This window comes from Periophthalmus magnuspinnatus, chromosome 17, assembly GCF_009829125.3.
Source record: "Periophthalmus magnuspinnatus isolate fPerMag1 chromosome 17, fPerMag1.2.pri, whole genome shotgun sequence".
Classification (NCBI taxonomy): Eukaryota; Metazoa; Chordata; class Actinopteri; order Gobiiformes; family Gobiidae; genus Periophthalmus; species Periophthalmus magnuspinnatus.
Genome location: NC_047142.1, coordinates 14,061,924 through 14,089,114, shown reverse-complemented (window position 1 = coordinate 14,089,114; position 27,191 = coordinate 14,061,924). Strand labels below are relative to the sequence as shown.

At 39.5% G+C, this 27,191-nt stretch overlaps 1 protein-coding gene across 1 annotated transcript in view; it reads right to left on the bottom strand.

The window, feature by feature from the left end:
• Positions 1-25,667, bottom strand: part of LOC117384735 (cadherin-12-like) — a 69,823-nt gene extending 44,156 nt beyond the window's left edge. The window contains exons 1-2 of the mRNA XM_055228242.1: positions 25,350-25,667; positions 589-713 (exon numbers count right to left, since the gene is read on the bottom strand). Of these exons, the coding sequence (XP_055084217.1) occupies positions 589-713; positions 25,350-25,667 (443 nt within the window). The remainder of the gene's footprint in view (positions 1-588; positions 714-25,349) is intronic.
• Between the last annotated feature and the right edge of the window lie 1,524 nt (positions 25,668-27,191).

The window sequence follows — 27,191 nt, the reverse complement described above, 5'->3', positions numbered from 1 at the left end:
CCTCACCATGATTTGTCCCTCTTAAACTTTGTCCACCTTAATTTTAACATTTTAGGCCAGATTTCCAATAGCAGAAAAAAAACAAAAACTGTTTCCAGCTGAGGGTGCAAAGACTGAATTAGGCTTACAGTAGTAGCTGTTTACACTGAGGTTGCACTAAATTAATCAGGTCTGGTGAAAGCATTTTACCATTATTGTTATATCAGACACCACAGTTTGGAACTAAGCATAAAATGTGCTGTAGACTGGACTCCTACATAATTTTTCCCATATGTATTTGAGCAAAATGTTTTTTACCCCAGTACAGTGCCCCATATTGTCAAAGTAAGTCAGCTGCTTACTGTCTGCATCTAATTAAAACGTATTTTATTGTCTGCTAATCAGGAAGCACACGTTAGCATGCTAGTTGTTGTTAGCTTTACCGTTATGGCAAGACTCCGCTATGAAAAGCTGTGAAAAGAGTTTATAAACTTGCCATGAAGAATTAAGATGCTAAGAATACATACGGTAAGTGAGGAATAACTTAGGACTGCACTGCAAACCATTAATATTTGCAAATGCTAAAGATTGCAGCTGTGTGTGTCGTACCTGTCCAGCCCCACCAGAGCGTGGATGTCTCCGGTCAATTGGTCGATGGTGAAGACAGACCCCGCCCCCTCTCCTGAAAGTGTGTACTTCACTGCATTCTCCCCGTGGTCCATGTCCGAATGCAGCTACAACACACAAACACATAGGACATGGTTTTACCTAAAGTGCATTATATTGTTTTATTATTAAAGAGGGAGTATTTGACTTCTATCAGGCATTAAGACATAACTTATTTAGATGACAGCGTAACCTTTTATTGTTTTAAAAATGTTATAGTCACCGAAAACAACGTATTGACAGGTTTTACCATTTTCACTTTCGTTTTTCATGCATTTGAGTCTCTCCTCTCTTGCACTAAGTCACTCCCCCTTCAGAGCGCTATCACAACACAGTCAGCCAGTATCCTGCTAATGAAAGTACTACATGTCGGTTTGTTAAGTTGCTGTGTACAGTTTTGTATCATGTGTTTGTATATTTATGGAGAATTGTCATGTGGGAGCATGGGCGACGTAGGCTTGTGGAGCATTGCACAGAATCATACTGCCAAAAATGTATTTTGCATATTACCCCTTTTTAAATAAAATTGCAGTGTTACAATAATAGTTTTACCGCAAACATGAAATACAAAGAAACAAAACTAATACTATCTGAAAGTGAAAATTACATTACAGAGCAATGTGACTGAATTACAAAGAAATAATATTAATATAGAAAAATAAATAAATACAAATTCAAATATTAGTCTCCCTGCATCTCGAAAGCTCAAAATGCCCTGTTCAACCTGTCCTTTAATTGAGACATCATTTGTCCTCAGCTGTTTATTACTTTTGTGAAGTACAGTCTTATGAGAACACTGAGCTTATATCATCACAAGGTTATGAATCACACCACAGGCGTCTGCACAGGGCACTAAATCTGTGCACGAGCACTGACTGATCCATCTTCATACAGATGTGCACAGTGTGGAGAGGTGTTATCCATAACCATCAGAGGAGTAACGTGCGTAACAAGGTCTGATCAATGTGACTCATATACAGCCATATAAACCAGCTTTACATATGTACACAGTACACAGTATATATGCACACAGTATAAGTAAACAGTATACAACATTTATTTCTGTAATAAAACATTTTTCTTTCTTTTTTCTTTTTTAATCTTAAACTGTTGCATAATTCCGAGACATGCATTTTAAAGAGTACATTTTCATCAAGCCAAAACCCAAGATGAGGCCAAGATATGAGGTGACTTTTTCAATCGATGTACCATTCAGTGTATTGTGCAATGAATTTAAAAAAGGTTCTACAATCACAACTGTAGAACTGAAAATAGATTGCCAGTGCCTTAACCTGCAGACAAAGACACATGCAAGTTTTTCTCATTTTCAATATATGGATGAGCCTCATGTGAAGCTCAGAACCTCCAGAATTCCCTCACTGAGCTGCAGAGGCTGCACTAGCACTGACTCATGATTGGCTGCGGGTGCTGGGGTTTACGTAGTGACCATTCAGAGAGAAAGTCCTTTTAGATTTAAATCAACTAGATTTCAGTTTCATTGAAACTGACAACCCAAATGAGAGACTCATGTGAGGCTCATTTTACTTTTTGATTGGATAATTATGTTGAAACAAAACACCAAATTAGGACATAAATGGGGCATCGTGCCCACCTTGACTTGTCCTGGACCCCAGCTTGCACCCCGCTTCCCGCTCTGGTTCCCCCTCCCTGCCTCTGTTGCCCCTGGCTCCGTCTCTGTTCCTGTCTCCCGCTCCGGTTCTGGTTACTCCCTGTTCCTGCCCCTCCTCTCCACGACGCATTCCCGGACTCTGGCTCGCACCCGTCACCTCGCCCCTCGCAGGTCTAACCTGTACTTGTCTGACATTTCACAAACTGTAAATAAACACTGTAAATTTGCCCCGAGTTCTGCAATTTTTGGTCCCACCTGCACCAGCGTTACGACAAACAGTGATTTTGCAATCTGAACAAATATAGTCTTTTTGAAGATTTTATTTATGTAGTGAATTATCTACTGAAAAATAATCAAAGTACCACTCTAATCAATAAGATAAAAAAAAAAAAATAAAAATAAAACAATTAGCAGTGTGATCTGGGAGCTACAGAAATCACTGTTCATTCCCTCAGTATTGAACATGTTTACACTGAACCCTCTGAACAGCACTACCTTGATCTACAGACTGGATATCCAAAGAGCAGAGCAGCCCAGCGGTGCGTTCAGGGCACTCTGGAAATACCAGGGTCATTATGAAGAGTGAACATACCTGCAGGTTTCAGCTTGTGTGAAGCGGCCACTGGAATATTAATGATGATGATTACTCAGATTGAAGAACCCATTTTACGGTATTTTCTAATCTATGTTATGTATTTTCTTCTTCTAAAACATACCTGTGGATGTCTCGCAAACAGAAACAACTGGTTCAACCTTGTCATGTCATGTGGGAACACGGGAATTGCTCCACTGTGTTTTAAACTTCATACACCTTCACTAGAACTGTTTGGATGGTTTCAGTTCTCGAATTACCAATCTGTACTAAACTGAAGCTAAAAGGAGCCGTTAACTTGAAAACTGCTGCTTCATGACATCAGAAAGTGGAACAGAGCTTTGAAGATGCAGAATTACTCAAACATGTGTGAATAAAAAAATAAAAAAAACACAACTCCAGGCCTGTTTTTGATGAGGTAACAACTTTCTAACATGGCTTAAAGCTCACAAGAGTCAATTTAGCATAATATAGGACAGGATATGGATACTCATTTTGCTAAAACATCGTTAAAGAAGACACATTGTTCTTGTGTCTGCTGTATAGTTATAATCTATAACATGATCATTGCGTTATTTTGTACATTTTAAATCGCAATATTGATATAAAACGACTTACAAAAAAAAAAAAAGAAAGAAAGAAAAAAGAAAGAGGTACTAGGAGCCAATTCCCACCTGCCCAGTAACTGCAAACATCATCACAGCACAGCACCACATGCTGCCTGCCCCTCCTATGGATGCAGATCACAGTAGCACGCAGCTTTTCAATTTGTGCCAAAATGGCTCTGCGACACTGCGGAATTCTATATGCATCACCAATTTTAAAAATAAAATTGGAGAACGAAGTAAGTACAGAATACAGGAGCATAAAGATTACTCAAACACGCCCGAATCACGGTAAATACAATGTCTGAGTGAGTAAATGAGAAGGGAAAACAGCTAAAATGGTCAAAAGCTCAAAAAAGTCGATTTTGCAGAGTAGGTGCAGTATGTAACTGGCACGTCACCTGCATGAGTGAATGGAAATAGAAAGTTAGAACCACATTTCGAAAACATTCTCTGAAGATACGCTTTTATGTGCTGTGGAATGTTCTAGCCAAAGAGCAACATCTCCATGGAAAAAGGCCGTATTAGACTCTTCTGCAGTCTTTGTGGTTTGTGGAGATGAAAACCCGCTCAGAGCAAGAACACATGTTTTTCAGTGCAATAAACACAACCAAAATGAAAAATAAATGTATAAAAAAATGCTTTTATTTCAGTCGAAGTTACATGTCGGGCTTTAACGTAATTGTATTCCTTACACTACAAATCATATATTTTCTAGTTTTTATTTTAAGTGTATAATTTTTCTTCCAGCAGCAGTAGGACTTACTTTGAGGGAAGCCCATAACTGTTACCTGGAAAAAAATTAAGCACGATTTTCAATTAAAAAGTCTTAAAGGTCCCATATTTTGGTATTTCTTATCAATGTTATAATATTGTTTCCTAATCAAAAACATACCCAGAGTTGTGTTTTGTTTCATTCACACATGTTTAACACACAAACCCTGCATATTCAGGCTGAGTTCTTCGCTCAAACAGGAAACACTCGGTTCCACCTTGTGATGTCATGTGGCAATACAAGAAGTGCTCCACTGTGTTTTTACACTCCATACACCTTCACTAGCTCTGGAATAGCTCTGGAATTTTCCATCTCTACTGAACAAAAGGTAAAAGGTATTTGTTAACTTGAAAACTACCACTTCATGACATCACAAGGTGGAACAGAGCATTTTGAACTTTGGGGATGTAACCCTGGATATGTCTTTGATGAAGAAATGGTAAATCTAACATGGCTTACAGCTCTTGAGTCAATTTTAGGTCCTTTAAATATAGATGTACATAGATAAATACATAACGTAATTTGCACTCAAACAAAGTAATAGCAAGATTTCCCTGATGTCATTTAAGGTTACATCTACAACACATGCTAACATTAACTCACAACTTCTCTATAATTTATTTTATAATGTATACTTCAGCAAACATGTCCCCACGGTTTGGACATGTACAGGGGACATGAGGATGTCTCTTCTCTACGCTGCAGTTTCATAGTCTCTGTGAATCTTTTCCTTAGAGTATTTCATTATTCATAAAAGCACGTGTACTTTAACTCCCATTAGCTTGTACTACAGAGAGAGGCAGTACTTATATTGTGGTTGAGTGTACTACTTACTGTATAAGTACATAGTATTATGAGGCAGACAAAGAGCCTGTGTGTTCTTACTGAAATGCATTTTCGTTATTTTTTTCCACTATATCCATTATTTATCGAGTCAATTTTTGATACCTTTTATTCTTCTGTTGTCCGTGTACTTTGGTGTTGCAACATTGAAATTCCCAGAGAAACAGATACATGTACAGGGCAAGTTTTAACTTTTTGGCATTATTTTGTCATTTTTTATGTGTTCAATCATACAAACTTATATACAGAGATTTATTTAAGTTATATTGGAAGAAGGATCCTATTCATCCTAAGACCATAAGTGTGTTCTGCCCATAATAAAACAGTCCAGAATAACTTATAATATAACATGTCATCATTAATTTGTTACTATTTAATGCTTATGGGTTTTCTACCATGTTATAATGATGTTCTCTCATCACAAACATGCCTGAAGAGGTTTTAGATGTTATCCATGCATGTTTTGAGTATTTCAGCGATCTCTACTGGGCCATATTCAAACCCTAGCTGCAAGATTCTGTACAATGCTCCACCCACAAGCATACATCATCCATTTACCCACACGACAATTCTCCATAAATATACAAAAACATGTACAGAGCAACATGCCAAACCTGAAGAGATGTGCAGTAATTTCAATAGATGCACTCTGATTGTGTTGTGATAGTGCTCTGAAGGGGGAGTGACTTAGCGTGGAGAGCAAAGGGAGGGAGGACTCTTTAAATTATAGTTTGGCATGACCTCATAGTATGCAATTGTACATTTTTAAGCTTTGGAGATGTACAGACTAATAGAAGATAACTCCAGGTATGTTTTGGATGAGTGTGTGTAATATAGGACCTTTAAAGTAGTAAATATGTATGAACCATGGTAGTGCCCTCCTCCGCCCCCTGCACCTGTCCCATCTCTCTGTCCTATATGTTTTTATGATGGATGATGGTCAGAAGTGGTCAGTCTTAGCAGTCCACACACAGACCTAGAGTGAGCTATGGGCAGCTCTGTGAAAAGGTCAAATGCACATGATGAATGAAACCCACCAGGAGCACATGACTATATTACTAATACTACTGTATGTTAGCCATCCAAGTGGAAAAGTACATTTTGTCCCATAGACTGCGTTCACAACATTTTTTTTTTAGATCTGACGTTTTAATTTCAGATTGAGAGCAGGGGCTTGTGATTTCCCAGTTTGAGTTAGAACCGTAATTGCGTGAAATGCATCTGACACACACTCACAAACATTTGTTACTCACTATGGCGGTATACACGAACACGTTAGTAATTTAAAACATGAGCCCAATGTTTGTCAAAAGCGTAGATTGTTGCCACCCATAGCATTCGTCTCCAGCCACATGAACTCAAATGAGACTAGTAGTTACAGCGGCTAAACTGGAACCCAAGAGCCAGTCAGGAGCGAGGTTGCTTGGCGAGGGGTGGGTGCTTAACAAAGAGGCATGAAATGTTAATCAAATACTAGCAAAAGTGACCTTGTGGAAAGACGACAGCTGATTGCTTTATTATTAATGGTTATATGTTGATGTACAGACAACATAATGAAATAAAAAATACCAGGATCATGCATCAGTAACAGAGAGAAGGACAAAGATTTTTCAATAGAAAGTGAGATGAGGCCGAATTGCTCCTATGCTCACTTCCTATTTGGAATGAGGCAGATAGTGGGTTAGCTATGTGCATATATATAAAGGTCTATTGTGAAAACGCAAAGTTTAACTGCTAATAAACCCGATAGATAATAAGTAGTCCTGGTTTAGTCCTGGTTTAGTCCCGGTTTAGTCCTGGTTTAGTCCTGGTTTAGTCCAAGTTTACTTCCAGATCAAGCCTCTGTTTAGTCCCAATGTTTATGTGGTTTGTGCACAAGTCTGAACGCTCCCTTTATGACTTCTGAACTAAGTCAACAACTGGCTGATCCACCTGTTTCTCGTCATGGTGATAGATTAATGCCACACTGTCAAACATCTGTTGCACAAGCACAAACATCTCCATGGAGACAAGCAGGTGCTTACCCTCCATTACAACAGTGACACAGTGCACACATGATCAGGACCCTCAGAGCTTTCTAATGCAGGAGAATGTAAAAATAGCTCTTTTGCAGATTGCTGGTTGCACACATTCCCACAGGTGACACTGACAGGTGAAGGACAACCTGACACCTGTCAAACTCCTCTCGCTGTCTGAGGAACTATGGTGGCCCCAGAGGTACAAGCCCACTGCTCAAATTTACTCCGCTCTCGGTTAAATCTGTTGAATGTGTGGGCTTGAAAGAGAAATCTTAATCTAAAAAAGTCTGCATGACTGAAAGGCAAGACGCCGCACCGGTTCTGCCTTTATATGTCGTGTGTGAGTTTGTACCGGTTGAAGGTGCAGCTGTAACAACAAGGGCGACTGGATAAGAATTGCCTTCTTAGTAGTCTATTTTTAAGTTTTTTTAAATGTGAAATTCAATTCTTAAAGGTCCTATACTGCAAAACGTTAACTCTTGTGAGCTGTAAGACAAGCTGTAATGTTGTTACCTCATTAAAAACACACCTGGAGTTGTGTTTTGTTTCATTCACACATGTTTGAGTGACACTTTATTATTAGTCTGTCTACATCTCCAGCTCAACATGCAAAGCTTCCATTTTGTGATGTCATGACACGGAAGTTGTTAAGTTACCAGCTTCCTTTTACCATTTGATTAGTAGCGATGAACAATTCCAGAGCTGAAATCATCCAATTAATTGTGTGAAGTTTAAAAACACAGTGGAGCACTTCCTGTATTACCACATGACATCACAAGGTGGAACACAGTGTTTTCCATTTGAGAGAAAATAGCCTAAATATGCAGGATTTCTGTGTTAAATGTATGGATGAAACAAAACACAACTCCACGTATGTTTTTGATGAGGAAACAACATTATAATATGGGCCCTTTAAGTGTTAAAAAGTAGTTGTGTATATCAAAACCCTAACCTCACCCATATAAAAAAATCCATAGATTCATAAGTTACAATACACTACATTGCACACATGTACCGTAAAGTCATTTAAAAACATGAGATGATGAAATACTGCCTCTGTCCTGTAGTTGTATGGGACTGGACACTGTGAGCTGATGTGCATTGTTCCACTTTCACATGGAGGTCCTCTGCAGCATATGTCCTGTCACACGAAGGAGCCGTGTGCTGACAGAGCCTGATGCAACTGCAGCACCAGGACCTAGAGTTAGAATGCACAGAACTAGGCATGGAAAAGTTAAATAAGGCTCATGCAATCACTATATGTGGAAAGTCTAGAGCAGAGGTGTCAAACACATTTTCACTGAGGGCCACGTCAGCAAAATGGCTGCCTTCAAAGGACCACATGTAAAATAAATATAACTAGCTTTTAAACTTGTTAATTAACTGTTTCTGTATTTATTGCTTATTCAAGTTACAAATATTACATATGCATTTGCCTAGATGTAAAAACATGGCTGTGTAGCTGCGTATCTCCTGATAAAATTACAGTTTAAGACCATCATACCTTTTAATTTACCCTGTCGATGGCCACATAAAATGATGTGGAGGGCCAAATTTGACCCGTGGGCCTTGAGTTTGACACGTCTAGACCTACAACTTCATAGCAACAGGGTCCGACGTTAGAGTCCCAAATAGACTATTAGTGTGGAGTTTGAATTAGGGATCGGCGATACATCGGATCCAGTATCAGTATCAGCATATATCGAGTCATTTGTTTCTGATATTCTTGGTTAATCTGTGTTATAATGTTGTTTCCTCATCAAAAAACATACCTGGAGTTGTGTTTTGTTTCATTCACATGTTTGTTTAACACACATAAATCTTGCATATTCAGGCTGAGTTCTTCTCTCAAACCAAAAAGACTATTCATGTCATCATTCGGTGGAACAGAGTGTTTTGAGCTTTGGCGATGTAAACAAACTAATAATGCAGGATTATGAAACAACACACGACTCTAGGTATGTTTTGATGAGGTATCAGCATTGTAACTTAAATCTTAAATCTCATAAGAGTCAATTTTGTGTAATATAGAACCTTGGAACAATGGACATAGAAGTGCATTAAATGGCTTTACTTCAACTTAAGAAAAAATTGTTGGCCTTGCTACGGAATTATCAGGACCAGCAGCAGGCCAAAGATCAGGTATTGGTATTGACTCAAATATTTCATATCGTAGTACTTTATTTTATATTCCCATGTGGCCTTATATCTGTGTAATCCCTCAGTCACCTAGGTAGGTTCCATAGTGGTCCATGGGTGTATATTGGATTATTTGGTTTTATACTTGTTCTGATACAGCTCAAGATCGTTCTAAAGCTCTTACAGGGTCTTTAAATATGAAATATGAGTCCACTTTAATTGTATAGTTGTTTAACCTTTAAGGGCAGGTCCAAGAATATCTCCTACTGCCAAAAGTGTATAGAAATGGTGTGTGGACTGAGAACAGAGCATACCTTTGGTCAGGCATAATTAGACTCTTGATTTCCAACAAAAGCTTTATTATTCCAGGCAGATTATGTGGAATCTGTGTTTTGTGTCTTTTATTTGTTCTGTTTATTCCTGTTAGAAATTTGCCAGAATTTTAACAGCAAGAAAATATGTTTATTTTTCCAGCTAACAAGTTCATACATTTTCATAATTCATATTTTGAATTAATGGGTGTAAATAAAAATGTAACACCCACAGGATATTCTTTAAAGCTGGTCTGTTTTGCTAAATTGACTTTTCAGAACTTTTAACCATGTTATAGTTGTTTACTTTCTCATTTACCTGCTTGAAGTTGTATTTAGAGTGATTCATGTATGTTTGAGCAATCTTTATGCTCTGATCTACCCATGTTTTCACCACCGCTGGTACACGCCTTCTGTTAGGTACTTACGTTGCTGTCCAATTTAATTTTTTTAAATTGGTGATAAACGTGGGATTTGCCAGAAATGCTAGTAAGTAGGGGATCTAGTTTAAGTAGGGGATGTAGCACAGCTGTCCGCACCTATCCATAGGAGATGCCGACTGCTGCGTAGCTAATTATTGCGATGGTGTTTACAGCGATGTCACCTGTCATTGGGCACTGTCGTTTTCTAACCTGGAATTCAATGGACTTGTTTCTTTTTTTAGGCTCTGTTGGATCAATATTGTGTTTTAAAATGTCCCAATTATAACGTAATGATCCACGAGTGTCATAGTCTATAACTATAGCAGATACATGCACAATATGTCTGCTTTAAGAAAACGCTGAACTTAACAGGTTTAAAGATGTAACATATTCTATTATTAGTCAGTTGTCTCCATTTCAGACTGAAAAAATACTGGTTCACACTATGTATCTAAAACGCAGCATATTATTAGTGAATAGGCCCAATGTTACCTCAAAAATCTGACTAAATACAACATACCGGCCACCCATCTCCACTATTGTAATGTCAGCTACATCCCAGGATTCCACTTAAGTTATAAAAGATGCACGAACAATGGTCTAGTGTCCAAAAATAGTTTAACAAGCCTGAATTATGCATGCTACGGAACCTTAAAGGGGACCTATTATGTAAAATATATTATTTTTATGAGCTTTTTTGTTCTCTCGTCGTTAAATTACTCAGAGTTGGAGTTTGAGTGATTCATGCATGTTTGAGTATTCCTGTATTGCTCCGCATTTTAGTTCACCCCAGACTGATCGGAATTGAGTACTACATTTTAATCTAGAATGACGTTCTCTGAAAACAATGAAAAGCAGTGAGAATTCATCTTGTCGGTGACGTTAGCATTTCAGATACATAGAACTCAATCTTTACTGCACTAAAGCATTACTAGCATTTGACTTTGTACATGTATTAGCTTATAGCATTACCTCGTAGCATTAGCGTGTCTTCCAAAGCCGCGATTAATCCTGATTTCAAGGTAATGGGCTGACCTCTCCTCACACTACTCCTAAGCCTCTTGTCTGCCCCTTGGAAGAAAAAACACTGCGCTCTCGGATCTGCCCGGTCATGTGCCTGGAATCCCCTCACGTGATTGGCCCCCTCCGATGATAATCAAGCTTGGATGACCCCCCCTCCAGGGCACGCTCAAGTCCAAACCCCCACACGTGAGTTCAGCCTGGGCCAAAAGGCAAAAGTAGACAGGCCTTGTGATGGATGAGGTGTGTAAAGTACTTTTTGATTGTCCCAGTATAAAGTAATTACACTCAGAGGTGGGTAGTTTTAAAGTGTATATGACAGATTGGAATACTCATTTTACTAAAACTGTATTGTAAATTTGTATTGTTTTGCATCTGGGGCTTGAGTGATTAGAAAAATGTCAGTTTTCACCTGCCCCCTATCTCCACCCACTTCTCCAAAATAACTCCAGGTCATACACATAATAATAATAATAATAATTAAAACTGCAAGCAGTGATAAAGGCCCTCGCCACCCCTTGCGACCGCGGGGTACACGCCACCGCGGAGATCCTGCCTTTCGTTCCTGCTTACATCGCCCCTCCCCCCAAAATCAGCGACTGAGTAATACTACTCCATTCATTCCAATGAGAGCATTTATGACATTGTCACGCCTGAACGGTTGGAAATAGAGGTATGTCTTCATTGGCTTTTTTATTCAGTATGATGAGAGGAATATGTGTACCAAATTTTAATGGTCTATGACACAGTAAATATTTTTCATCCCAGTTAACCAAAACCCATGTATTTCAATGAGAAATGTCAGACATTGCCATGGCAACACCTTTGAAATTAGAGGTATGTTCTTATTGACTTTTTTGTTCAGGTTGCCAAGCCAAATGTCCATGCCCAATTTCAAATGTTTACGTCAAATTAATTTTTTTGGACCGATTCAAAAGTTCAAGGGGGCGCTGTGGAGTAAAAAAAAATTCTGACATATGTAAATTGTATATGATTTCATGTAGATAAAGATTTTAAACAAAATGTATATGCCGGGAAATAGGACACTGCATGTGTGAGTTATGCTCACTTTAACACTTCAAAATATTGCTTTTTTCTTTGCAGGCTGGCCACACCCATATTTTATGATGTAGAAAAATCCAAGACAGTTCCCTATAATCCCACATGGGTCTAGTTCATTTTCACCAATTTGCAAATTTTTTGAATGAAAATCTGAGGCGCAAAAAATCCAAATGTGAGAGGTACAATTTTGAAAAAATGGGGTTCCGCCCACAATGGCCGACTTCCTGTAGGGTTTAGGGTGGGGTCATAATATAATTTTTTACTTGTCTTCACATCTTCTATGTTTGTAACAAATTTCATTTGTCTACGATGAAAAAGGTCTCTCATTGCCGCAATGTATTTCAAATTTTGAGGTGGCACTATTGAGTCATTTTGATACATTAATTTTTTTGAACATCAAAATAATTAATTTTTCACCAATCTTGAATTTTGGGTCCAATAAAATTGACTTTTCGTTAACGTTCAGGGGGTCAAAAGTGACTTCAAAGTCACGACCAAAATAAGAAGAAGAAGAAGAAGAAGAAGAAGAAGAAGAAGAAGAATGGAAACGCATTTTCCACCCATTATTTTTCTCCTAAACCATAACAGCTACAGTCATGTGACTTTTTCACATTATGCCCCATCACAAATAAGGCCCCTGTGAATTTTTTCACACGTCCACGACAAATCACTTGTCTTCTACGAATTTTTGAAAATGAAATTTGAAGAGGGCGCTAGAGAGCCATTTTGTGAGAGAGTGCCTTGATTTGCATACCATTGCGTTCAGCTCACAAATGTGCATAAACGCTGTATTAGCGTTTTCCCAACAAAAAATGTGTGAAAGAGAAATATTTTATTGAAATATTGCAAAAATTGCGATTTTGTTGAAAATTCACCCTGACCACACCCAAAGTCATAATCAAAATGTAATTGTTAATCTTTAATCACACATGTGTTTAGAGGGATTTGGCCAAATTTGAAGTGTTTGTGATGAAAACTGGGCGAGAAAATGTCCTGAATGTGAGGGTGTGCACTTTTGTCGTTCTCGGGTTTGATCCAATATGGCCGACGTCCTGTACATTTTAGGGCGGGGCCATAATATCATTTTTGTCATGTCCCGACATGTACTATTTTTTGATGTGAGTTTCGGATTTTTACGTCGACTTTTTTCCGAGTCGGGCTCCCATTGGCCCCATGAAAATCAAAGTTTGAGGTGGCGCTACCGAGTCATCTTTCGTTATTTTTTCTCGGGGTCTTTTGTGACAATTAGAGCTCGTCGAGTTCTAATTTTTGACACCACTCACTGCCATGTCGGGGCGTGTTTACTACTTGATTTTTGCCATTTTCTGGGTTTCGGACGCGGTTTTAATGAGTCCCTCGCCGGGACGGAGTCCCAGGCTCGGGCCTAATAATAATAAAAAAGGTTGTGCAGCCATTTAACAATAAAAACACAAAAATGCAAATCCAATCCAAATCCTTTCTATCCATTGTCCCATTTCTATTAAAAAGCTGTTTTAGGGTTCAATAACCACAATCCAGGTTATGAAATGTTTATCCATGGAGACAAACAATACGGTAGACCAAGTTCATGTGGTATTATTATTAAGATAACAATAATAATAATGCCTTGGAGTCGGATAGTGCTCAACGAGATACTCACAGTCCTTCATATGCATTTTCCATTTTCTCCCCACACTTGATGACGCTAAGCTAATTCAATAGCCACAGTCACCCTGAGGTAGACTGATGAAAGTGTTGAACATATTAAAAGAACATTTGCATTTCTTTCATCACTCCATTTTGAATTTCTGTGGTCTATTCATCAAAATTATGAATGATTGGATTTTTGTCTCACTTTGATTATGTAAATACGGATGAGATGTTATGCCCAAACAAATATTGAGCAGTTTGAGTATTAAATTCAAGACATTGAATGAATAATTGACATCTACTTTTTATCTGTTTCAGTTTGTGCTTTGGACCATTTTTGGCTACACAAATCCTTCTTCGGGCTCAACAGTTTTTACAGTTAAAATCAACAATGTATCTTTTCACAGCGTTCAGCTCCAGTCAAATGGAGTTATTGGGGCGAATTTGGAGCCAAGTTGCATATAAGGAACTCCAACCACCCACAATCTGGCAACCCCCCATAATATACACTGAATGTAGTACGATGCAGTGCGTGCTGCTGACACATCTCCACCGTAGCACAGGATGTATTTGTATGGACAATCTGGCACCCAGTTGAACGACGCTGCACCTGATCTTGCGATGGTTGGCCAACTTGATTGTAAGCAAGCACGAGCAGTGCGGAATAAACAAATGCATAATGTAACAGCACTGTGCCCGACTGCTCGTGGTCGTCAAACGGATCTACCCGTCGAATGCGGAGAAATGTAAAAAGAAGTAAATACAAGAGAAGAATGTGACAAGTTACATTAACGTTGTAGTTTTAATTCACAATATCACCACCGCACCCACCGCCATCTCCAGTATGTCAACATGCTATTAGCACTTAGCGGCAGGTGTAGTAGCCCTTGGCCCCGCCCAGGCCCAGCTCAGGGTGGTGTTGTGTTTGTGACTGACTGCGCATCCTTCTTCCCTTTGTGTATGTGTGTGTGTGTGTGTGTAGTATATTGTTGTTAGCCAGTTAGCGAGAAATCTGCTGTTCTGTAGCTCTTAACATTAAATCCAGGGTAAGGCCCGCGTTCCTGTCAGTGCTGTGTTTGGTGCTACATTGCTCGGCTAAATTATCGAGAGAGCCTGGGGCATTGATGGAGCTAACAGGAGGCCGGTCTTTCACATTTGTAGGAGAGCTGAGCAGTGCCGGCACAATAAAGCCAAGTCCAAGGTTAATGACAGTCTTATTGAATGCACTACTCCATTTATAAACTATATATAACTATTATATAACTATAATCCCTATCCCTGAACATCTCACATTTTACATCAAAACTAATGCAGAGATTCATAGATGCAATACTTGCAATTTACATGTTCCAAACTGTCACATCAAAAGCTCAGTTTCGCCTACGATACAGAGACTGTGAAGTGTGGAGCCAGTTTTCACATCTGGCTCATGATGCAGATCAGAAACTACATTGTTTGAGTTGCATAAACATCATTTTATATCCAATGCAATGCACCAGTGTTCAATTATATGTATTCATAAGGTGGAGGCTTCAATAGGGCTTTTTGCCTCTTCCCGCACCTGTTTTTTTTTTTTATACTGTGTCCTTTTTATACTTATATGACTGCAAAATAAATGAATAATCATAAACAATCGTAAAGTGTTGTGTGACTGAGAAATTGTTATATGAACACAGTTTGACTCAATGTTATAGCCAATATTGTATTTAATCATGCATACTAATCTGACTTCATTCACTTGCTCTTGGCAGTGTTTATCATATCACAAATAAATAGAAAAAGGAAAAAATATATTTATTGGTCTTGTGTTAAAACTGGTTTAGTCTAAACAACCTGTTTTTGTAAAAATATCAATATCATAACTCATTTTATAGCTTTTATGTAAGTATAGTTTAGCCAACAGGGCCACATTATAATGCACCACCTATGTTGTTACCATTACTGTGTCTGACTTACAATTCTTGATGTCTACAAAAGTTTGTGACCGCATCTTTCTTTGTGGTGTGTTATTTATACAGCCTGTAATCTGTAGATCTGTGTGCAGTATCAAGACGTGATGTGAGATTTGTGCCACCAATAGTTGAGCTCGGTTGTTGTTGCTGATGTGGTGAGGGCCCCCAAGGCAAATTCTGCTTAGGGCCCACTAAAGGCTAGGGCCACTTAGCAACACTGTCAATCAAACCTGTTGCTAACACGACCGGGAGTGACCTCAGGGAATGAAGGCACCTAATTTGTTATCAATGTTCATATTTTGAGTTACGGACATAATAGCAAATTAAAAATACCTGGATCACCTGATAGAGCGGGTCAATACGAACATTTTAAGACCAAAATGACAAGCCTGACAGCAGCAGTTACAGAGAGAGGGGCGACAGTTTTCTAATGTAAAGTGAATTGGAGCCAGAGGCAATGGAGTCTGAAGTGCTCACATAGCTAGCAGGTTAGCTATGTCCATTTTCATAGACTCTCTGCGCTCAAATCAGCTAAATCTCACTTTAAACGACCCCACGTTTAAAGTATGAATGAAAGAAGTAACACCATTTGTACTCTGGCTAATTTATTCATTAGCTTAAATCATATGTGTGACCAAGCCAAATCCGGTTGTTGGCTCCATCAGGAGATTAGTGCTGACCCCCCAGGGAGCTCTAAAGTCCTCTGCCCCACACGTGAGCTCGGCCTGGGCCAAACACAGTCACAGCTGGGTACCTTCAGTCACCTCGCGCCCAAAAAACACAGCAAGAGCAAGATCACTGCTAATCCCAGCCAGTCTTTCGTCTGATGTTTAATTAATGAGTGAGGGGAATGTAATGTAATGTTAATCTAGATTCTATGTCTTTTGATTGTAAACCACTTCACAGCAATTCTGGCTGTGACCCAGTATGTGTATCATCATAAATAAATGTAATGCCATATTGTGGAACATTCCAGGAAAGGCAAACAAAGCACATGGCCAATCCCCAGAAAAAAGTAAAAAGTTATGGCAACAGCAGCTCAGTTCGTACAGCGTTTGTCCGCTGAATTGAAGCTTGCGGGTCTTGACAAAAACATCATTAGGTGCTGTTTAGGTTGGCAGTGTGATTCCAGCTCCCACAGATGAATGCTGTTGTTGTGTCCTTGGACAAGACACTTAACCCACCTTACCTACATCGACGGCATACACCGGAGTATGAATGTGTGTGTGTGTGTGTGTGGGTGAGTGGTGCCTTAATGTAAAGTGCTTTGAGTGCCTTGAAGGTGGAAAAGCGCTATATAAAAATTTGACCATTTACCACTGTGACATTTAAAGGTTCCATATTACGCTATTTTACTTTATTTTTATTTAAATCACCCGTATACTGTCAAAACCAGACTTAGAGAAACTTATCCGTGCATTTGTCTCCAGTAGGTTAGACTACTGTAACGGCCTGCTCACCGGCTTCTCCAAACGTGTGTTAAAACAGCTGCAGTACATCCAGAACACTGCTGCTCGGGTCCTGACCAGAACCAGGAAGTACTTCACACATGCGTACAGTGCTCTGGTCTCTGCACCTCTAGCACCAAAAGTACATCTACGACATGTTAGTCCCATATGAACCATCTCACAATAGCCCTCCAGGTACAGCCCAGTTTACCAATTCTATTTGAAATGTGCTTGTGGGTCGAGTTTATGTGTTTAGTCCCACTTTAAACAACATTATAACACTGAAGAATTTTGTCGTGTCACGGAAATGGTTCACGTTACACAAAGATCACATAACACTCTGTCTGAAGTGTGAACACAGTGACACTGATTCATTTCCAGGTTGAGATGATCTTCCTCACATGGGTCACGGGTGATTCACTGCTAAACCCATGTGCTCCTTCTTCCTCTTCCCCATCCTTTTCTCTTCTTCATCATCTCCTCTTCCTCTCCTTCCTTGTTCTCATCCAATTTTATGGTCTATTAGCTTTATTGTGACACCCAAACTCCGCTTTGGTCTTTGGAAAGTTGTGAAAAGCACTTATAAACTCATCATGGTGAATACTCAGAATGCTCAGAATACATAAATTAAGTGAGGAATAACTTTGGACCACTGCAACCTGTTTCATGTTTGAATCGGCTTTAATAATATATGCTTGACTTAGTTTACAGTTTCATACTTTATTCATTCACTCCACATTCGGTGTTGGTAAACTACTATTGTAGCCACAGCTGCCCTGGGGTAGACTGACAGAAGCGAGGCTGCCAATCTGCACCATCAGCCCCTCCTACCACCTCCGACACTCCCGCACCACGTTCATACTAAGCAATGTGGGTGAAGCGTCTTGCCCAAGGACACAACAACAGTTTCCAATAGAGCAAGACTAGGCAAGACTGAGCGCTGACACGGAAGTAAAGCGGTTTTCCCTCTCCTTCTACGTTCCTGTGATCCTCCTCTTCTTCTCCTCCTCTTCTTCTCCTCCTCTTCTTCCTCTTTTCATCCACCCCGCCCTACGTCTCATCACCCCAAATGCCCCGAGGAGGAGAAGAAAACGAGAAACGAGGAGGGGAAAGGTGAGAATGTGGAGGAGGAGGTGAGGAGAATGAACAACAGGAAATAGAGGAGGAAGAGAGAAAAAAGAAAGAATGAGTAAAGTAAATGAGGTTTTTCCTGTTGTTCATTCTCCTCACTTCCTCTTCCTCTTCCTGACTCTCTTGTTCTTGTTCTCCTCCTCCACATTCTCACCTCCTCTACCTCCTCCGCTCTTACGTTGTTCTTCCTCACCCCGCTTTTTCCTCGTCTGCTCTTCCTCTGCTTCCTCTTATTCTCTCCCTGCTTCCTCCTTCCCTTCCCGCTCCTCTGCTCTCTGCTTTCCTTCCTCTTCTTTTTACTGTGAGGTGTGTGATGAATGCGCGTGGACATGTGCCAGAGGGGGGCATTAGTCAGGCGCATTCTGACAGTTCATAATTAAACACAACCACGGCAACCAAGCAGAATGTGAGAATGGGATTACGCGCCGAGAGGCCAGGTCAGGCTGAGGAGTCGATCTTACAGTTGTGACTTTTAGCATCTTAAAAACGCTTTGCAGTGACAAGACATTTGGTTTGATTTTATGTTAAATAATAGTGTTACATGGACACGGTTTGTTTATGTAGGAGCCTGACCCTGGAGCCCCACATGAGCTCAAGTGTGTGAAGGAGTAAAGTCACTGATACTCACCGGTGTGCAGCGTGTACAGAGCTGCAGTACAGAGCTGTCATACTCCTCTTCCTCTGTATCATTGTTGGTTTTACTTTATGCGTATTGTTTCCTTACCATTGTGGGCATTCTTGTTCTTACCATTTTTGCTGCATGTTTATTTCTGTTGTAATTTAAAAATGCCTCATGTTACTGTACATCTAAATTGTTGCCCGTGACCTTTTGCTGCATTTATTGTCACAAATTGAATGAATTTATGTGTATATGTATATGTTTAACTGGAAAAGAAGCTTAAACAAAGCATTTAATTTATGTTTTAATGGAATATAGGGATGGGATCTAATACGTTTTCTTCTTCCCACTCCTTTTTGAGTTTAAATAAGAAAAAGTATGTTAAATGTGTGTAAGTGTACTGGATAAACGTGTTCGTTAATCTGCTCGAAATAAAACATAATAATACAGTTTTTCATATTTATGGAGAATTGTCGTGAGCCTGGGAGAGATTTTTAAAATACTCAAACATGCATGGATGACATCTAAAACCTCTTCAGGCATGTTTTTGATGGAGGAACAACTTAATAACATGGTACAAAAGTAAAAAACAACGATTAAAAAAAAAAAAATACCCCCCTTTAAGAACAATACTGAATATAGTGAATACGTATTTTCGGAGTTATTTCAGTCCAACCCATGTAAATTCAGTTGTGAGCTCCACCAGACCTCAGGCCACCTCAGTGTCCAACAGAGGTGAGCGATCCAACATGACCAGTACAGTGTGTCCTGCTAACTGCCTGATGAAAAGTACTGTGTGTGTCATTTTTAATGAGGAAACCTGCTTTGATCAGCCTCTCTCTCCACAGTGTGTCCACTTGTGCAGACCCTCGCTCACTCGGAGGTGATGAAAGCTTCTCCTGCCGCTGACCAGCCTTTAATATCACAGCATTAAACTTTCATCCCAATAAAAGATTCAAGCGCAAGCTTATGGACAGATTTAGACCTATGTATTCTGGGAGGTGGGAGGAGCAGCGTTTAAAGCAGGTCTATTCTGCAAAATCTAATTTTCAGAGCTTTTAACCATGTGATAGTTGTTTCACATCACCGTTTACTTACCCAAAGTTGTATTTGGAGTGATTCGTACATGTCTGAGATATCTTGAATTGCTTATTTTAAAGACACCATATTGTCAACTTCTGTTTTCACTACTGCTGGTATACACCCACTGCTCTATGTTTTCTCCATCCATCCATTTTTCCACTTATCAGGGGCCGGGTTGCAGGAGCAGCAGTCTAAGCAGGGACTCCCTGACTTCCCTCATCCCAGACACTTCCTTCAGCTCCTCTGCTGGGACACCAAGGTGTTCCCAGTCCAGCAGAGAGACATAGTCCCTCCGCCATGTCCTGGGTCTCTCCTCTTCCTCCTGGTGCCCAAAACACCTCCCCAGGGAGCCATCCAGGAGGCATCCTGAACAGATGCCCGAGCGACCTCAGCTGGCTCCTCTCGATGTGGAGGAGCAACAGCTCTACTCAAGGCTCCTACTGTGTGACTGAGCTCCTCATCCTATCTCGAAGAGAGCGCCCAGCCACACTGTGGAGGAAACTCATTTTGACCGTTTGCATCTGCGACCTTGTCTCTTTGGTCGTTACCTCAAGTTCATGCTCATAGGTGAAGGTAGGACCATAGATTGACCGGTAAATCGAGAGCTTTGCCTTTGGCTCCTTCTTCTTAAACAAAACTTGATTTAGTTGTTTCAAATCACAGTCTGCATATTCTCTGAGCTCTGGCCTGTCACAGCGGGAGATGCGGTGCTGTTATGTGTGTTTGTCGATATAGAAAGGAGCGAGACAGGTGTGGATTGCACAACTGGGACTTGTATAACACTCAGTGATTTCTAATTTTAAATACTAGTTACAATTACAGGCCTGGAAGTATACTCAAATACAAGTACAAATACAGTTTTATACCAAAATCTACTATACAGAACATGAGTATTTGTACTAACTATCCACACTTGGTACATTCTTTTTCGCACAAGCTGAACAGATTTGACTTAATTGCATGAAAAAATTGCTTGCAGCCGCTTCAACTATTTTTCTGTTCCTTTAGAGAGCGTGCATTGAAGCAGGACACCTCTCTGCAGCTGTGTGCTCACTAGAACACGGGTGTGATTTGTGCAGTGTTCATAAACATATATTTACATCCAGTCTGAATGCCACGTGATGAAGGCCTTACAAAAACCTGTCCGTTTCCATAGAGACGGGCTTAAATGTCCTCTGTTCTGATGAGGACACAGATGTTAAAAGAGATTTGGTTGTCTAATGTCCACAATTACTGAGGAATAAAGTAGAAATAGACCCGTATGGGATTTTTCATGGCTGATGCTGATACCGATTGTGTGGAATCCAGAGCAAGCGATGGCCGATAAGCTCTGATGATATTTTTTGCCAACATCTAGGGACGATTTTAGAGCCAAAATTCTGGAGTGTAGATGTAATTCAATGTCACCCACAACCCTTTTTTTTTTTTACCATAAATCTATAAAAGAATTGTGTAGTCACATTCTGTGCTGTTGCATTTAAGTGTTAAAATACAGATTTATATGTATTCTTTAAGTACCAAGGTATTCCAAAACAAAACAAGATATCGGTCTGTGCTGATAGCTGATATTCTAAAAAGTGCAAATATCGGCCAGATATACAGTATCGGCCTAGCTCTAGAATAAACGTAGTGTAGAGGTATATTCAAATAAGCTTCACAAAAATAACCTATATGATTCTTAAAAAGGTGAGACACTGCAGGTGAATAGGGTTGAAACCTTGGCTGTAGTTTACTCACAGAAATATAAGAAAATAATGGTATTATATGGTATTATATATATATATATATATATATATATATATATATATATATATATATATATATATATATATATATATATATATATATATGTTTGTTTTTTTGTATTTTTTTTTTTCAAATTCAAGACACATGTATGTTTTACTGGTGCACAAAATGAATCGTGCATTAACATCACTGTGTTCAAAGAATAAAACCAATACAATGCGTGAACTCACAACAAATTACATACATACCTTTTTACAAAGACATGACCTTTTTTAATACTACCACATTGAAATTATTTACATTTTTAACCTTATGTATTTCAATAATGAACGTATTGTATTTATGCTATTTATTATTTTTTAACATTTTAACACACTCCCATCACCTAATTTCCATCAGGCTGCAATAATAATAAATATTTACTGCAAATCAGTGACTTCTGCTGTTGCCTTTGAGAGACCAGTTCAGAAATGCAGGGCTTTACCTTGGCAAGTGCCACTCTCATGTCATTTTCACAGCAAAGTCTGTTCCTTTTCTTCATTTTTATGTCGTTTTATGCCGTTCAAATGGCTCATTTAAGTTGGGCAGGTACTTCGATAGACACATCAAAGGGTGCATTTGTTGAATTGGGCCAACGTCTGAAGATGCTTGCAGTCTGTCAATCATATGAGTCGGGTGTGTGTCTTGACCTCCGCCGAACCCCTGAGAGTGACTCACCAAACCCCTAGGGTTCGATCGAACCCGGGTTAAGAACCACTGCTCTAGGAGCTACTATAAGTGCTAAAATGCAATTTGAGTAAAGGAACTGTGAAGTTACAATATCCCATTTAAACCGATAGATGCAGGTTGATTAATTGGAATATTAAAGCATCTTTTGGTGCAGAGTGGCCATATTTGTTGTTTCCACATGAAAGCTTGTATGCTCAGAGAACAAACTGACCAAAGATCAAAAAAATAAAAAAAAATAGTTTTACCTGTAGTGTCTCCTCTAAAGATGTGAAGGAAACATGTTGGGGTCAAATCAGAGCTCTTATGGCTTTAATGTGCGTCTATGTAAAATGCTTTCTGGTCCCGCATTGGGTTGTGTGCATAAACTGTATAAAGAAGTGGACTAAGGGAATGTGGTGTCACCCATAGCGTTCGGCTCCAGTCAAATGAAGCTCTTCGAGGCTAACAGTTTAGTTTCAAGAATTCCAACTGTGAGAATCATAGCAACCAAAGAGCCAATACGGAGCTGGGCTGTTGCAGGTAACGTCCCTTCCCACCTTCACTGCTGGTTTAGCATCGAGTGGGTGCTAAGCAACGCTGTCGATCAAACCTGTTTCTAATGCTAGTTAGGGCAACCTCGGGAAAAGAAGGCACCTGATTTGTCTGTTATTGATGTTCATACCTTGAGTTATGGACAAAATAGTGACATAAAATTCCAGGATCATGTCGAGTGGGTTAATACGAACATTTTAAGACTAAAAATGAGAAGTCTGACAGCAGCAGTTACAGAGAGAGGAGCAACAATTTTCCAATGTAAAGTGAATTGCAGCCAGTGTTGATGGAGCTGGAAGTGCGCCCATGATCAATTCCTATTTGAAACACTGTGGCTAGCAGGATATATATGCCCATTTGCATATACTGTCTATGGTTGTTGTGGAAGAAGTCACCAACTTCATTTTTTACATGTTCAAGTAAAGGTATCAGGAATGAAACTTAAATATAAACAAAACATATAAAGTACCTATGTAGAACTATACCAGTAAGTATTTCACACTGTAAAGAACTGTGCAGAAGAGACCGAATATGTTTCATGTATTTCTTTTCTTTGGGGCACTGAAGCTCACAACAGTGTGTCAGTCATGCTTCAGTGGTTTCAGAACACAGGTTTCACTAGAGATGATTGCAGTCACTGTGATCGACAGGGTCCGAGAAACCCATCATTATGTTTTGACTGCACATGTTTTTGTTTGTTTTTTTTGTTTTTATTTAACCAATGCTAAAATGCACGTACCTGTTGGCAACAGGTACGTGTTGCCAAATACAACACGTACCTGTCCAACCAAAACCGTGAGCTTTGCAAATACGTGTGGTTCTGAAGGTATATCCTGTCCCTTGCTTTCAGATAGACATGACAGACAGGTGAATTAACCACTGCCTAATATTTATCTGAAGGGAGGAGTTAAACAGCAGTCCACACCAGCAATCTGACCGTCATACCTGGACGACTGAGGGATTACGCAGACAACCAATCAGAGAGAAGCACGCTCTGTTTATGTCAGTACACAGATGGCGGCCCGCAAGTAGAAAATAAAAACTATTGCCTTAACTCAGAGACATGAACACATTTGAACTCCCTGAATACTCTCATTCACATATTTTAGTTTGACTTTCCGATAGTAAATCAACCTCAACACACCCACACATAGACATGCTATTTTTCAGTGTATACTCGCAGTTTAGCCCCTGGATAGATAAATGAAATATGAAGCGCCCAACTACTGTGGCATTAAAAGTTTGGATGAAGAGGGAAAGAAAACAGCAAAATCGAACTGGTAATAAGATTAATACAAACAAAACAATATAATATGTTCAAAAAATAAAATAATAAAACCTCAGACAAGTATTCAAGATCATTTTCCCAGCACTTTTTGAAGGGTGTAATCCAGGCGTGTCCAAACTTTTCTCATTAAGGGCTACACATAAAAACACAGACAAGGCTGAGGGCTGATTGAGGGCCATAGACTCGTCGCAAATACAGTGAATACTTCAAATCTGTGTGTTTATTACAAGTTAGACTGAACCACTAGACCTTTTCCTCAGTGGGACACATTACATATCTGAGATGGGCAGTAAGTAGATTTTCAGAAATGTACAGTAAAAAGTACTGTTTAAAGTAATATGGGCCAATTCACCTGGAAGCTTGAGGGCCAAGAAAAATTGGTCTGAGGGCCACATTTAGCATCCGGGCCACAGTTTGGGCATGCCTGGTGTGAATGTATGTGTATATATAAGCCCATAGTGTAATAACAGACCAATAATGTGAAGGTAAATGGTCATGGTCACATTTTTATATATAATAATAACGCAATAATTTATTACAGCGTTTCTCAAACTGTGGGACATGTACACGCGAGCTCCGTTAGGTGGTACTTGGACAGCTCTTCAGTTGGTGGGTTTGTTTGATTTACAGTTCATTTGACGTACTTTTTGTCTTCTTATGGATCATTTCACTGTCATTTCTACAATGGAAATAATGTAGACCAACAATAGTCCTGATTTCAATCCGGTGGTAGGTCTGTCACGATAGCTATGAAACCTGGACGAATGCATTTTGTGGCTCAGTATTTATCGTGTGTACTTTTTCTTTGCAAAAATAGGGACGTTTTTGCCATTTTTTTTTAATGTAATGAGGTAATACTTGAGCTCTAGCAGGTAGAATAAATAAATGGCTCAGGCTCTTTAATGATACTAGATATTTAAGAATAGGTTTACTGGGATTATCTTGCTTTGTGTGAGTGGCATAAAGTACTTTCAATATTATCGTTTATCGACGTATTTCTCTGTACTAATATGTCGTTTGTCAAAATATGGTGGTACTTGCCTAACACATTTAAACTTGGCTAAAATGATTACGTCGTTGAGGGTTATTGTATTATTACATGTGTTGCTATATAATGAGAGAACGCCTTACCTTCCCGACGTACTGCGGCTCCGATCCCATGTACTCCTCCAACACAAAGAACTGGTTCCACACCCATCCTCTCTTAATCCTCTGCGCCCTCTCTCGCCCGTGTCTCCTCAGCCTCGATGGCCCCTGCACCTTCCCCGCCGCCGCCGATGTCGCTCCTCCTACGACCAGGTCTCGCCCCCTCTGCCCCGCCCTCTTCACCCCACCCCCAAGTGACTCCGCCCTGGTTTTAGTCCTGCTTTGGGACCCCGACTGAGAACTGTAGTCCAAGAGCAAGCAAAGGACCAGGACAAGGAGCGACGCATAGTTCCGAGTGATCATTGGATCCAAATATGGTACGAAAGATTATATCCGAAGATTTGCATCCAATTATGAAGTTGGGAAGGTGGTGGACATGGGAACACGATAATCCAGATTAATGTTGAGAGGAAAAAAGATGTCTTGCTGGTTGAGAATATGTTGAGTTTGTTTGATCGTTGTCTTCTGGTATCTCAAAGCGATCAATGCGAGTCAGCCATGGTTAAGTGCGCCCGTAATGTCCAATATGTCCAGCGAATCTGAAAGAAATAGAAAAATAAATATTACAATACAATATTAAGGTAACAACTTGATACTCAATACCAATTCTGATACCATATGTAAAAAAATACTCATTCTTTAGACAATAGAATGTGATTTTCAACATTAAATCATAGTACTTTCATTTATATAACCATGTGGTCTTATATCTGTGTAATCCCTCTTTTGTCCAGGTAGGTTCTATAGTGGTCCATGGGTGTGTACTAGTCTATGTGATCTAAAACAAATCAGAAAAGGTTCATTTCTGTCGTGAATGTGACTTTTAGTATCCTGCTAAAATGAGTATCTAGTTTAAATACTAGTTTCAGTACCCTACCACAGAATATGGAAATACAGTCCTTCTTCTCAGTGAGGTAAAACTACTTCGTCCATACCTGTGGCACAACAATAATACTTAAAGCTGTTTCATTGTGGATAAATTAAAGGTGCTCTATCTATGTAAATAGTTGTAAGAGGGTTTACCAACTGCTAGTGTAGAGACGTTTTTTCTTGCCTGTAATGTTCTACAGTATGATATGAAGTTTATCCAATTACACACAAATGACATGTTTTTAATTGCTAAAAATATATGATACATAGGGAGCTCCTTCACAGAGTTGACCTGTACCTTTTTGTCTCCGTATAGATAGATAACTTTAACGTTGTGCAGTGGAATATTACAGGCAAAGCAATAGCATCTCCACGGGGACAAGGAGGTGGAGGAGCGTCCAACAGAAAGCTATATAGTGCACCTTTAAAGCCACAGTATGTAACTTTTTTACCCAAAGATTAGACAAAAAGCTTGTTTTTTGGTTCATTCTGGTTGTGTTTATTGCACTGCAGAACTTGCGTCCTTAATGTGAGCCTTGCATCTCCACACACCTGATCTACTTGGCCTCCTTCTGCTTGATTCTATGGAAATATTGTTCCTATTTCACGTTGTGGTATAAAACTGAGCTGTCTTCTTGGAGAATGTTCTGAAGTATGGTTTTAACTATTTTCATAGAATCATGTAGGTGAGGTACCACCTTCAGAAAGTAAGTATTTATTGTCATTTTCAAACTCAGTGTCACTACTACTACTACTACTACTACTACTACTAATGGAGCTTTAGGGCAGCTATACAGAGCCACCCCAATGAGCACAAAGACTCAACTCACACCACAGTGCACTAATTACATTGCCTTCAAAGACCACACTCTTCTGATAGACTATGATATCAGAGGCATTCAAATGCACTGGGAAAACACAAACACAGCTCCAACACTAACACATACAAGCCTTTAA